This window comes from Condylura cristata, unplaced genomic scaffold (assembly GCF_000260355.1).
Source record: "Condylura cristata isolate star-nosed mole 26May11 unplaced genomic scaffold, ConCri1.0 scaffold00034, whole genome shotgun sequence".
NCBI lineage: Eukaryota > Metazoa > Chordata > Mammalia > Eulipotyphla > Talpidae > Condylura > Condylura cristata.
The window spans coordinates 15,424,851-15,439,320 of NW_004567135.1; the positions used below are offsets into that span (position 1 = coordinate 15,424,851).

At 38.8% G+C, this 14,470-nt stretch overlaps 1 protein-coding gene across 6 annotated transcripts in view; it reads left to right on the forward strand.

Moving 5' to 3' along the window:
• Positions 1 to 3,767: 3,767 nt before the first annotated feature.
• Positions 3,768 to 14,470, forward strand: part of CLEC12A (C-type lectin domain family 12, member A) — a 15,689-nt gene continuing 4,986 nt past the window's right edge. The window contains exons 1-6 of one of the 6 annotated variants that reach the window (XM_012732259.1): positions 3,768 to 3,845; positions 4,576 to 4,712; positions 7,307 to 7,440; positions 12,351 to 12,449; positions 12,725 to 12,913; positions 13,809 to 13,960. In XM_012732259.1, the coding sequence (XP_012587713.1) occupies positions 7,341 to 7,440; positions 12,351 to 12,449; positions 12,725 to 12,913; positions 13,809 to 13,960 (540 nt within the window). In that variant the 5' untranslated portion in view covers positions 3,768 to 3,845; positions 4,576 to 4,712; positions 7,307 to 7,340. Of the gene's footprint in view, positions 3,846 to 4,575; positions 4,713 to 7,004; positions 7,059 to 7,111; positions 7,188 to 7,306; positions 7,441 to 12,251; positions 12,914 to 13,808; positions 13,961 to 14,470 lie in introns of those variants that run through there. The other 5 variants (XM_012732258.1, XM_004692589.2, XM_012732257.1 and 2 more) reach the window with 5 other exon arrangements.

Here is a 14,470-nt window from a genome sequence, read left to right on the forward strand (position 1 = left end):
TTCCACAAATGTTCTGTGACATTGCCTAAAAAATAGTAAAAAGCCAAAAAAGACTAGTCTCAGCCTTGGACAGGTCTCTGGAACCCAAAGGAAGTCCCCAAATAGTAAAAATTTACTTAGGTACAGATGTCTAAAACCACACAGGATGTGTTGGTGAATGAAAATGGATAGATACCTTCATCTCTGGCTAAAATGTTGCATGTTGCAAGGTAACAGTAGCCTCTCTATTCTGCTCAGCAAGCATGTATTGTGCTCGTTTATGGACCAGTCAGTTCCACTGGGGACACTGGGGATAGACAAGCACAAAGATAACACATTTCCTACCCTCCTGACTTTTATATTCTCCAAAGAATAAAAAATTAAATAAACCAAATGAACACCAGTGTCTGGTTAGATGGGAGTAACATTCTTAATGTACAAAATTTTAAAATAACTATTTTGCTGTTTGACTAGCAGAGCCCAGATTAAAATGGTGAGATGAGACAAAGCAGAGAAGTATCAATAATACGTCATTAATTCTCAAATTAGTGGGAAGACGAGAATCCATTTGAAAATATTGGATAAAACAAGGCACCAGGCTTCTCATCTCCCAGCAGTCTTCTTTGGCAATGAAGACATGCCCCACCTATGGTGGTATCAGCCTCTCCACGACAGGAAGACTTCTTCTATGGGTGAGGTGTCAAATGTGACCCTGGAGGAGGTACATGATACCCCAAAAGAACTATTAGAGCTTTTACATATATAGGAGCAGTAATCTGGGGAACATACGAGGGGATGTATACCGTTGATGGGTACCACGGATGGGGATGGGATAACACTGAAATATACAGTTCCATCAGGCCACATTTATCATCACTGAGTTCATCAGGCAGAGATTCTGAGTTTAATGTTGCAGCTGGGAAATCAGAAAATGTTGCGGCAGCCCATGGTGAACATTATGAAACACAAACCAACGGCAGCCCTGGATTGAATGCAGGGGGCGGGGGGGCTTGTGTCAAAGTTTGGGGAAATTGGAAAGATAGGTAAATTTGTCATTTTAAAGACCTATTCACCCAATCTGGGAAGGTCCAGGAGATAGATCCTCAATATTGTGAAGTTTCGTTCCAAGAACAAATTGGTGAAATAAATACCGTTGAAGAGCCTGTAATTGCCTTTTTATGAACAAGACCTTACAGCCCGAAGTAAATCATTGAATTAAGAAACCTATAATAGATGCAGTGAGCGGAATTAGACCACCGGGAAGTAGGGTGAAGGGGCAGCATTGACTAACCAAAAGCAAGGTGAGTGTGGCCAGTGACGAGAGTGCACTCCACAGCAGCCAGAGGAGGCTCCTCTCATGCTGAGAATAACTAGTTGAATCTTGGTGATCCCAGAAATGAAACAGATGGGAAACTCACTAAATTCTTACTTACAGAAGAGGCTCTTACATGGCTCTTCCAATAACCCTGTGGATGATGTGCAAATTGCTTACTATGCCTGGTGACCGCAGGCTGCAGGAAATTGGGCACCAGTTTCCTCAGAGGGCAATGTGGCAAGACGGAGATGCAAGCAGCCCAGGAAGCTAGCGTTTTGGGCTCAGAACACTTACCACAGCAGCACAGATCAGCATTCCCAGAGCTCCTTCTGCCTATCTTTTTATGAGGAAGAGGCAGTAATGGCTTGAAATGAGCATAAAACAGTAGCCTTGCCCCCGGGGGATGACGGGATTAGATGAAACAAAGCCCATTTTGAAAAGTCAATCTGAAAGGCTTGTTCCTCACTGTCAACGTTCACCCACTACTACTCAAAGCACAGGTGGAGGTGTTCCTCGCTGTCTCTTCTCTTGGCACATTTAGTGGTCCTTAAAGTCTCAAATCTGAGATGATTTTACATGTGTGTTGTAGACTCGAATATTGCATTATCTCTAGAATCACAAAATGGCTAGTTCCATGCCCTGTCCACATTTTCAAATACGTTTCTTCTTTTCTTTTAACTTCTGGGTTACAAGTTTACCTGTGATTTGTTTACAGAAATTAGAAAAAGCAAGTTATAGGTTTTGCATATTTCTATAACACCTGAATGATGCTTGTTTCAAATACAGACAGTCCTCACATTGCTTCATGGAACAAGATAATGAAAATGACCACACAAATGGAAATTGTGCAAAATTATTTTTATAATCAAAGGGGAAAATGAAGAATGTTACTGTGCTTTAATCAATCTATCAATTAATTTTTGGTCAATGCATTGAATGCTTTCTTTTCCTTAAAAATAGTGGGAATAAAGTAACAGTAAAACCAATTCTTTTTTTCAGAGCACTGTAATTTAAAACATTACATACATGGAGAATTCAGGTGCTTCCTTCAGAAAAAAACAAAACAAAACAAAAAAGCTCTTAACTAGAGATCTTTGTAGAGGTTTCCAGTGGAAACTTGGAAGGTGGAGCGGCAGTCTTTTCTATGCTGCCTTCAAACTTTCATTCTATTTTTGGATAGTCTTCCAACATTTATTGTTAAAATATTGGAATGAGGCCCTGGATGTTATCAGAAGCCCAGGCGCTAGCAGGACATTACCTGCAGTTACCACCTGCACAAAGGAGGCTATGAGAGTGACTCATCCCAATGGACTCATACTTTGGAAATTTCCCTGCCACGAATTTCACTGTATAAGACCCGCTGTTCAGAGGCTCGGAGTCCATCCTGTCTGGGCGAGACGGCTGCGTTAGTACACTCCGGGAATCGGACCCCAGCCCAGGATAGCCATAAAGGCTTGTACTTGTCTTTTGCATTGGTTTGGTGACTCAGCATTTCTTGGACTCTAACATTATCATTTGCATTGGAATGTCATGCATGAGCTATGAGGATTCCATTGATGCGAGAATTTTTTTGTGCTCTCTCTGCAACTTCTCCAATTTTTCTTCTTCATCACAGCCACTTTTTTCATTTCCTCAAAAATCTATATCCATTCATTCTACCACAGAACCCATATTCATATTATCCCATGCCTTTTCATAGCATTTATCAAATATTTAGGTGGCCAATTAATACTTTTAAGTGACTGAGCGCCACCAGGACGTTCCTGGTGATTTTTTTTTTTAATGAAATGGCCGCCTGCTTCTCTTTAGGTTCTGCAATGTATTTGGGAAGTGAAAGAAACACAGATGGGCTTGGAGAATTGAGACATTCACTTCTTGAGGACGATGTGTGTGTCTTCAAGCCAGATCCCACTTTGCGTAACAATAGCTTTATTTAGCTGAGGACTACAAGAAACGGTATCTAAAGGTCCGGATGTTATCCTGTTTTTCTCCAAGACTACAGAGAACTTTCTGTTCCTTTCAGCAGCAAGGAGTCCGCACCTATGGTCTGAGAGGGAGCATTTGCTGCTAGCTTCCTTCCCACCCCCAGTGACTTAAAGCTTTTGCTCTAGAAAGGGGATATTTCTAGGTGTGTTTTTTTCCCCACGACTTCTGTGTCATCTCTTCCCGGCATGCAACAAAATGGTCACTCTCTCTCGAGCCTCCTAACCTGCTCTCAATTGTTCTGTAACAGGGTGGTCCCCAGAAAAAGGGGGACCTTCTTGGTGACTGACCGCACCCTAAAATCTGTGCACCATAGATACGGTGGTATTTAAAATCAAAAGGGGGAGATTGTAACAAGGTGGTCCTCAGGAAAAGGGTAAGTTCCAGGTTCCCTGCCCCACCCAGAAAGAAGGTGGAGCTGAGCAGTGAAAAGAAGAGAAGAAAAGGAATTTTAAGAAGGAAGCAGGATGGAGAGCCAGAAGGAAGCCTGAGGAAGATACATGGAATAGAGAAACATGTGACGAAATCTGCTTGTTTCTTGGCCCTGGACTGGTTGAAAGAGAAGTGGGTAAGAGACCCGTGGGGAGATTGACTACAGCAGTGTTTATATTGATTTTGATTTTGTACTTTTCCTCCCAGACGTGTCTGGTCATTTCTCACCTTGTCTATGGGTCCCAGCCAGAAGGTGCTTTAGGCTTGTGGCGGGCTTTCAAGCCTGTTCTGGGCCAATCCCTTTTAGGTTGACTTTTACCCACGAGGGGATGGGTAACTTCAGGTGTTTGATTTAGAAAATATATTCTTTGTCTTCTGTAATGTATACTCCCTGTACTAAAGTCCCTTTTCGTTAAAGTCTTACATAGTTTGTCTTGATGTGGCGGATAGCAGAACCTATTGCGAGCAGGCAGGTTTGGGGGTTCAGTGGTTCCCCTTTTCCTGACCTGTAGCAGATTCACACTGGATATGGCCTATGAAGTGCCTTCAAGTGGGTCTGACATAAGTCTGTGCCTGCAGCTCTCAGGGGTTCTCTGCTCTCATGTTCCCCCACCCCCACTCACATTCTGCCTTTAGCAACTTGTTAAAAATATGAGCTGAATAATTTATAACATATGTGAGTTGAGTTATTACTCCCAGAAAGCAAGATTTCCTACCCTGTCTCTCCTTGGCATGCCTCTTATCTTAGATTGCAATACAGTGCACTGTCTTTGCCTGGTCCTTGTCTATGACGGGTTTAAGAAAAGCTATCAATTTGTGGCTATTTAGCTTCACTCTGTAAAAGCAGGGCGGTATACTTTTTCCAGGTTTTACTGCATGAATACGAACGAGCAACTGTTGTTTTGAAACTATCTGTTGCAACACTCCAACCTGGTAGCCCTTACAGGCTGAAGTATTTGCACATCTGAAGTGGATTACCCATTTAGAGACAAGATTAGGAGAGGTGAGAATTAACTCATTCAATACTGATTTGCTTCAGATTTGGCTCTTATAAGAGTTCAATGTAGCTGGCGGTAGTCATAGGCAGACATGTTAAAGTTTATGGGGGCAAAGGTGATAAGTAAGTTCTGTCCTACAATTACAGACAGAAGGAGTGAGGCTGGTGGTTTCTGTGGAGAAAAAGACTAAAGCAGCAGATGGGGTGGTGTGGGGAAGCATGTTTTCCCATGTTACAATGCTTCTTGACCCTCCTCCTCTCCCCCTCCCCTGCACCCATTGCTGTGCAGTGCCCCAGAGTGTGTGGGTGAGGGGAAAGGTGAGAAACCACTATTGCTTCTGATCTGTAATGGTTTCTTTTCATCAGTGTGGTTCTAGGAGACTTAGTGAAATGTATTATTTAACCATTAATTCTTCTATAAGTGCTTAGTAGGTTTTATACCATGAGCAATAAGGACACCATCTAGTTCTGGCTAGACACCATCAATCTGTGGCTTGTGTCAGATGAAGCTTCCTATTATAGGGTAATTCCAAAAATGGAACAAAAGTCACAAAACAACTGAGAAGGCAAAAGTTAGGAGATGCTAAAATTAGTCAAGGCTTGCTGCATATAATTTACCTAGTTACCAGAAAAAAACATAAAAACAAAAAACCCTTGTAAAAGAGTATTGATAATCTCTGTTATTTTTATATATGTCTGTGACATTTAATAAAATATTGAGTCTTCCTAATGTTCAAAAAAGGCTAAATAGCAGAATACCAACTGATAATACTAAATTCACCTATGTGTATGTATACTCCTAAAATGTTAATGTTTTCAGCCTTTATATTCAACCATACCCTCATTTAAGAGGAAGTCTATTCCTAGTCTGGGTGTTTAGCTCCCAAAGAGAAAACAATAATTCAAACACTATATCCATCCCACCATGTTTATTGCAGCATAATTTACAATAGCCAAGAACTGGGAACAATTTAAGTAGATATCATCTGATGCATGGATATAGAAAATGTGACATCTGTATACAAAAATGGAATACTGTTTAGCCTTGGAAAGTTGAAATTCTGCCCTTTGGAATACCGTGGATGAGCCTAGAGGATATTATACTTAATGAAATAAACCAGACAATGACAAACATCTTTATGATTTCACTAATATGTAGTGTATAGAGAAACAGATGAACTAAATACAACAAAAACAAGATTTGGGCTATAATTAGTGGCTAATAGAAGGGGAAGAGAGAAGGCACAGGTAAGTGAAGACAAAGCAGACAACTGTTTGAGGAGAGAATAGAAATATTAGTGGTGAACTCAGTGTTGGGAACATTGTGAAAAGTAAGTTCTCACTAGACAGCTGGCCCCCTCCAGAGCCATTGTTCCCGGAAGGTGCTGGCTGGGTAGGTTCCCAGCGATAAGCCTAGATTCCTGCTTGACCAAGATTAAGTTTCCAGCGCCTGCTGTATCCCTAACATTTGGGCACCTACCATCAATGGACGTACTCAGTGTAAAATCCCCAGCCCTGCTAACTGCCCTTATAAACCCCACTCTGTAGATCTTCAGGATCCTTCCTTGAGGGGTGCGCCTGCTGTGTCAGGGCACGTAAAGGAAGGATCCTGGCTCGAGCTGGCCTAATAAAGTCTCATTTGCTTTTGCATCAGACACGGGCCTTGGTCGTTATTGAACACAGCAATATTTTAAACTCCAAGTGTACATGATGAGATGTTCATAATCTCTTATTACGAGGGGATGACAAAAAAAAAATAGCAATGAGATATCATTGCTGCACATGTTGATCTGCAATGATACACACCTGAAATAACTGGAAAACAATCATTGCCCAACTCTCACCTACTCTGCATCCTTGATCAAGAAATGTATAGAACCCTGCCCCAACTTATGGAATCAAAAGACACTAATCTAAAAGGCCCTCTAGACTCATCTTCCCCCTTTTGGTAGATTAGTTGAGAGCTTGTTCACTGAACTGAGCCAGTTAGCAGAGAAACAAGACTGACCGCCCCTTTGCTGACCTGTAGTTATTTGTAGGGTCTTTGTCATCAGTCTATGTGTTACTCGGGTCCCAGATTCCTTAGTATATTTCTTTGTGACAGAGAAGCGAAGCATTCCTTAGTTCTTCTTGGACTGATTTGGCACCTCTGGAACTTGGGGACAGGGTGGGGCTCCCACTCTTTCTGTCTGCACTGCTCTCTGGACATGGGCAGTCTCCCTGCTACGTCAAGCTCATCTGGTCAAGCTCATCTGACAGTGCTGTGAGGACACTCAGGAAACATGTTCCTGGTCAGGAGAACTTGTGATGCCCTTGCACAACATGAATAACATTCAAACACCATTTTAAAAGGTACTGTCGGTAGTTGGGAGATTTACAGAAATGTAGAAAAGGAACAGATAAGAGGAAGTTAGCAATATGAATGTGTTAGTTCTTACAAGCTATTCTTCTATGACACAACGGCTTGCAGCTTATGTGCAGGTAGTACTTTGGGTTCAAAAACATTAAATTTAAACTTTGTTTTAAAAACACAAATTTAGAATCATAGTTACTGCTTAACATTTAGCTCTATGGGTGTTTTTGTTTGTTTATTTTTGAAGGTTTTTTTTTAATTGTTTGCCAAGCTCTTTTTGTATGCCATCAATGTCTGAAGAAGTTATATATACAGATCTAAAATTCCAGGACTCCAGTAAAACAGAAAATGCCCAAGAGTTTGGCAAATCTGGAATAAAAGGTAAGATTTTTGAGTTATAGATGTTTTGTAATGAGGTAAAACTAATGTGTAGAAAATAGAAATTTACCCCCTTTGAAGGAGTGAATTAACAATGATTATTTAAATTTAGTTTCTAATTAAGCCTTATATTTGTACTAAACCTATTAATTGTGTCCATAAGCATGTTTATGGTATATAAAAATTTAAAGGCCTAATTTGTTTGAACAAATAATTTTTCATAAATTTTCTATTTCACTCAAGATTTTTTTTCACAAAACCAAATTGTGCATTTTTTTCCTCCATGAAATGATGTAGGGACAAGGAATATATACTACTTAGGAAATCAATGTCTTCACATGTTGTGTTTGCATAAGAAAATGCTAGCATGTATGTATGTATGTAAAAGAGAAGAAATGACAAAAAGAAAGAGGAAAATTTAAAGAATGTCATTTGACTTTATACCAATTCAAGTATTTCTTCTACCTTTTTGGGTGATCTTCTCTCAACTTACTAAAATACAGAGAAGGCTAAGTTAAATAAAAAGACACATCAGAACTAAAGTAACAGAAAACCATGCTGCATGGGAAAACTTTGTAGTTTTCAATACAAATTTGAATTAGAATATAAATGGACCAGCTGGGTAGACTTTGAGGTTATACTTAATCTCCATTCTATTCATAATCCCATATTATTCTTATCTCCTGGCTCCTGGATTTTAGATGCAGCCTACCCTAACACATTCATCAGTGTGTTTAAATTAAATATCACTTAAACAGTAGATATGGAAAACACAGAAATTTAGCAGAGCTGGTATAATTAGGACAGAGAGTAACAAAAGAATCCTTATTCATTATTTGTGTCTCCCAACTAAAATGAAACATTTTTTTAAATTCTAATTTTCTTGTGAACAGAAATTTTACCATTAGATTACAGATTTATTTTATCATCAGCATTGGAAATCTTTAAGCTCACTTCTTTCCTTTTAATATAGGTTTTTAAGGATAGTTCAATATTGTCTATTTTATTTTCCTTCTTATCTCTCCTTTTTGTGTGGAACAAGAAGAGGTGTGTACCATAATTTTTATGTACCGACAATTACTCTTTTTAACTCCTTACATTCTTTCCTCTCTCCTCTTCCACTAACTGATCATATTCTAAATCTCCACTTCAGAATTTTCTGATTCTATGGTAGTCTTGAATCCATGTCTCATTTATTTTCTCAATTTTATCTGATTTTTTCATTATGCAGCTTAAAGTCTATAGAAGGTAATATAATATATTGTGTAATAACATCCATTTCTTGCCGCCTTGTTTAATGTGCTGTCATTTTTCCTTGAAAAACTCCAATTCTGGTTAAATCCAAATATTTACTTACTCATAGCCTACATAAATAGCTGAACATTGCTGGTGAAAGTTACACAAACTTTCAAGTCCAGTTTACCCAACTTCTGTCTGAACTATGCTTTATCTAGCAGTTGGTAATGAAGTACAGAGAGCCCTGCCAGTCAGTACCAAATAATGTTTTTAGACTTTGGAAATTAGTAAAAAGGGGAAGCGGTTAGAAGTATGATGTCAGTTGTTGTCTTTCTTAATATTCATTTTCTTATTTACTTTTACATTCAGTTATTAATCTGAGGACTTTCTTTATAGTCAAAGAAAGTACCTGCTTTTATAGAGGATATATTTTAAGTGTGAGAGAAAATAAATGCTTGGAGATAGATTGATAGAGACAGATAGACTGACAGATAGACAGACAGATCTCCAATTGTGTATGGTATGTGAAGATTTAAAGCTGAGTTATAGTCTAGAAAGCAGGAAGGTGAGATCTTATGGTCTGTGAGAAGCACTGTATAAATTCAGTGAAAAGAACACTGAAGTATGTAAGAACCTGTAGCTTAAAGACCCTAAGAAAGCCTGATGGACTCGTTTCCTAAGTCATTCTACTCCTTCTCTCTCTACTACTAACATCATCATCCTGCCATATTCTTCCTTCATCCTGCCATATTCCTCCTCACGTCCCCTGTTTTACTTCTAGAAAGTAATTAGGAAACACCCTTATCAAAAGCCAAATTTCATTTTTCTTTGAATTTCAATTAAAAATCAAAGACATTTCTTGTATAGGATTCCCTTTTCTCTCCTGCTTCATGATCCTCTCACCAATATACTCTATTACTTTTATTTGAACAAATCACATTCCCTACATGCCCAATGAAATCCATTTATCTTCCATGTCTCTGTTTTCTTTCACAGCCTAGCTTTCCAGGAAGCATTTCTATTGGTCATGGACCCCTAGTCTTCAGATCTCCTTCTCTTCTCAACTGACCACATGAGGCTTCTGCCCTCATTGTTCCATGAAGACTATGGTTCTAGGCCACTGATGGCCTCCCCACCCCGAGTCATATCTGTGCTCCTTTATTATTTGTAATAATATTATTTGCAACACTCACACAGTTGAACTTCCTCTTCCTTTACACTTTTCTTTGCACAGTCTCAAGGACACATCCATGTTCCTGGTTTGCACCATCACTTAGCACTCCCTCTCAGCTTTCTTTTTTGACTTTCCTCCCTGGGTCAAATTCTGTTTTTTTTTTTTTTAAAGATTTATTTATTTATGCTTACAGAATTGAGGTACAGGCCAGAGGTGCAAGGGTGGTGAGAGGATTCACCAGAGACAGAATGGGGAGCAGAACAGGCTGACTGACAAAGTACATGGCTGATGGGAGCTGTGAGCGGGTCAGAAGAGGTCTGCCACGCCATGTGGTCACCTCCAGGGCTGGGGATCAAACTCATGCTGAAGTGGCTTTAGCTTCTTAGTGCTGTGCTTTAACCCAATGTGCCACCAGGGAGGGCCCAAACTCTGTTTTATGGAATATTCCAAGTCTTTTTTCTGGGTCCTCTCTTTTGCAACACTAAAGATACTTAGTGAAGTTACCTCATTCATTCCTTTGGATTTCAATATGGTGACTTCTAGCTCTTCCCTGATGATCTGTCCCTGCATTTCCAGACTAGAAAATCAAATGCCTGTTTTACATTTCCATGTAGATATTAAATTATAAAAATCTTTAATTATAAATTAAATCTTAATCTTAAAATGGTAAACAAATATTTTTCCTCTTGTTCCTTCTTCCCAGTCATCTTCATATCATTAATACAAATGTAAATACATACTTAAATACAATCAGCAAATGTCAGCTCTGTCCCACATTACAGATTTTAAACCACATAGTTTCTTGTACTTTGTGGGTTTCTCTTTTTTAACTAATGTGGAAACCAAGACTGAGAGAATTTCAACAACTTATCTTAGGCTCCACAAGGGATAAGAAGCAGAACCAGCCATTTAAGACCAGATATTTTAGCCCTAAAGAATGTTCTATGTGTTTTTTTTTTGGGGGGGGAGGGTCACTGCTGTGCTCTCCATAAATAAGCTGACCTTATTATTACCTAACAACTTTATCAAGTCAAAAATCTCTCATAGACTTCATAAATGTGTTCTACAGATTCTAACTTCAAAACGTATTCATGATATATTCAGTGAATCATCACACTCTCTGATAGTAATAAGTCTAGCTACTATTTTCCTTTGCTGGTCTGCTATTTCCCTCTCTATTTCCCCTGTTTTTACTACTACAGTTCATCCTCTATATTCTGCATATATTTACAATACTAAAGTTCATCCTCTGTATTCTATAACAATAATCTTTAGAAAAATATCATATTATTTCTCCCTCCTGATTTAAAAAAACAAACAAACAAACAAAACCCTTCCTGTAGTTAAATAACCCCCAGTCTCCTAAGTCTGGCTAAAAAAGGCCACAAATACTATTTCCTGTCTTTTTCTTTGATCTTCTCCAATATCTTTTCTCACCTTGGTCAGAATTTCATTGCCACTCTGAATGTGTCCTGTTTTCAAATAGAACCCTAGTTAGGGCTTGCGAGTTAGACTTACTGCTTGTGATGTTCTCACCCCTGATTTTGCATGCTAATTCCTCTGGTCGTAGGTCTGAACTGCTTGTGCTCTGGAATATAACAGTATAACTTCAGGAGTTTCCATGCCACAGCTCAAGTTGAAATCTATCTATCTATCTGTCTGTCTATCTCTCTATCTACCTCATGATCTATTTTCCTACTATCTATCATCTACTTATGTATCCATCCATCAACCCATTCATCCACCACCCTACTAATCTAGCTTATTTTTTCTTATAGTTAAAATTTATATTCTATAAGATTTGTAATTATGTTTCCTGTTCACTATGTTCTTAGTACCCAGAAGTTCTCCATAATAAAGGCACTCTGGAAGGAAAGTACCCTGTAACTTCTGAGAGTTAAATACATAAATAAATGAGAAAAGTTATCAAGAAAGAATTTGAAGTCATACATCTAATCTTAGATAAGGTCCTTACTATATAGTTCTTCCCCTCTTTACTTTTCAAGGTCTAAAAAAGTTTTTTCACGGGCAATGGCTTCTGTACTTCCCAACATTACCACATCACCAACTGTGAGGAGACAGCCCCAGAACTCTCAGAATTTCCTGGGGGAAAAATACGTAACTGATACTATTTTTCAAGACTCCATCATTGTCTGCTCAAGGCCTGAATCCCTGTTAGCTGCCAGCTGCTCAATTTCCTCAAATTTGTATGGACCAGATATCTAGATGGATTGGTTTTCTCACTGATCCCTTTAAAAATTCCATGTCTGCCTTTTTGTTTCTTGAATCAGCATACCAGTGAACAGCCCCTCTTGTGAAAGCCATCTCAGATGCTAAATGGCAAATGAAATAAGATTTTTGAGCATGTCCTTGAGTTTCTAACAAAAGCATTCTTTCACTGTAGGGACATGTCAGTTATGAAGTAAAAGCAAAATGAATGAGTGACTCAAATGAAGATGCACCCCACTTCACCCCTTCTCTCCGCTCACTTTGTCTCCCGCAGCGCCCGCCAACACTTCCCGCATCTGGCAGTGCAGTGCGTTGGTTCTGGCTCTGGTCTGTTTTCTGCTGTTAGTGGGACTGGCAATTTTAGCAAGCATGTGTATGTATTTCCCATATTTTGACTGGGTGGGGACATGCATAGAATCACATGAGTTTTGCAACCAAACTTTCCTCTTGAAGTTAAGGCTTTGGAGTGATTAGAGGCCATAGGCCCACAGAACACACTGGCAATTCTGCACTTAATCTCTCTCCCTGATTCCTATAAAGTGACCGCACCCCTATATCTTTAATATTTTAGTATGATTTCAGCAAAAAGGAAGTGGTGGTTGTTTGAGGGAATAAAATGCTTAATCTTCTGTCTTGTTTGCTATGGAGTTTATATAAATTTCAACATGCAAATGGAAAAACTGGACAAACTACAGAGTTTCAAAGAAGAACTTCAGAGCAATCTTTCTCTACAACTGATACAGAACATGAATAGTTCTGTGAAGATCAAGAACCTCTCTAACATGCTGCAAGAAATGGCTACCAAATTATGCTATCAACTATATACCAAAAAAATAGGTAATCTTATATTCCTCTCTGAATTAGATGGACTAAACTTAAGAGTTGCTAGAGAATCATTTCAGTGATACCTCATAGTTTTTCCTTAGAAGCCATTATCCGGGGGAAGGAATTAAATGTGGCTGACAGGATGCATTGATATTTTCATGCAATTAGAAGAAAAAACAGAAAATGATAATTATGACTGTAGATCTCACATTATCTGGAGATGATACCTACTTAATAAAGTGTTAGATAGTATACAGTTTCTCCAATCTGACATATATTACTTTTATTCGGGACACTGATGTGAATAGAAAGTAAGGAGAAAAAGCACACTTCTTTATGGTGACCTCATCCCTAAATTTCAGTCAGTTTGATGAGTGTTATTATAAAAGAAACAAAACTAGACTTTGCCCCATGAATATAAGGAGAAGGTGTTTTAATTTCTTTAACAGCTTCTGTTACTCTTATAATGAATATACACTCTTTGTGCTCTTGAAAAATCTCCCCAATATTCAACAAATCAGAGAGCTAGGAATGTTTTAGAGAAGTAGAATCGATGGAGGTTTGTAGGGTTGATTCTGAGCAGACAGTGTTTCTTGGGATTAACTTTTACTGCCAAGTAGGAATATAAAACATTACTAAGTGAGAGAAGGAAGTTAGTTGATCATTATTCAGGGCTCCTGACGTAACAAATTAAGTGTTACATCTCAAATGTGTTGTCCAGCAATATTTTCAACACACAGTACTGCTATATAGGAACCTAGAACACAAGATTCACTTTCTTCACACCGGTATTAAAAAAAAGAAATGCAAGTAAATTTGGCTAATTTAATATAGAGGCTAACAAGGGAAATGAGAATAAGGAAGATTATCAGTGCAAACCAAATAAAACTGTTTCTTCCTCTCTCAGAACACAACTGTAAACCGTGCCCAAGGAAGTGGTTGTGGCATGAAGACAGCTGTTACTTACTAAGACGTGAGTATAAAACATGGAAAATGAGTGAAAAGGAATGCCAGGCTCTAAATGCCAGTCTGTTGAAGATTAAGAAAAAAAGCGTATTGGTAAGTCTTCATTCTAGTACCTAAATAGTATCTTTACATGTCACCTGTTACTCAGCATTTCTGATCTCTCAGAGAGTAATCATATAATCAATATTTTTTAAAGTTTTATTTATCTATGCATACAAGAGCTGGGATACAGACCAGAGGGGTGTGAATGTCTGTATGTATGTGTGTGTGTGAGAGAGAATTCACCAGGGACAGAATGGGCAGCAGAACAGGCAGATGTACTGAAATACACTGCTGAGGGGAGAAGGGGGCGGGGGAAGGAGAGGTCTCTTGTGCAATGTGGGTCAGTTCCCTGGCGGGGGATTGAACTCGTGCTGCAGTGGCTATGAACAGTTTCATAGTGCTGTGCTTTAACCTGTTACGTCACCAGGGAGGAACCCATATTATTATTATTATTATTATTTTTAAAGATTTATTTATTTATCCATACAGAACTGGGGTACAGGCAAGAGATGCGGAGGGTGAGAGAATTCACCAGAGACAGAGTGGGGAGCAGAACAGGCA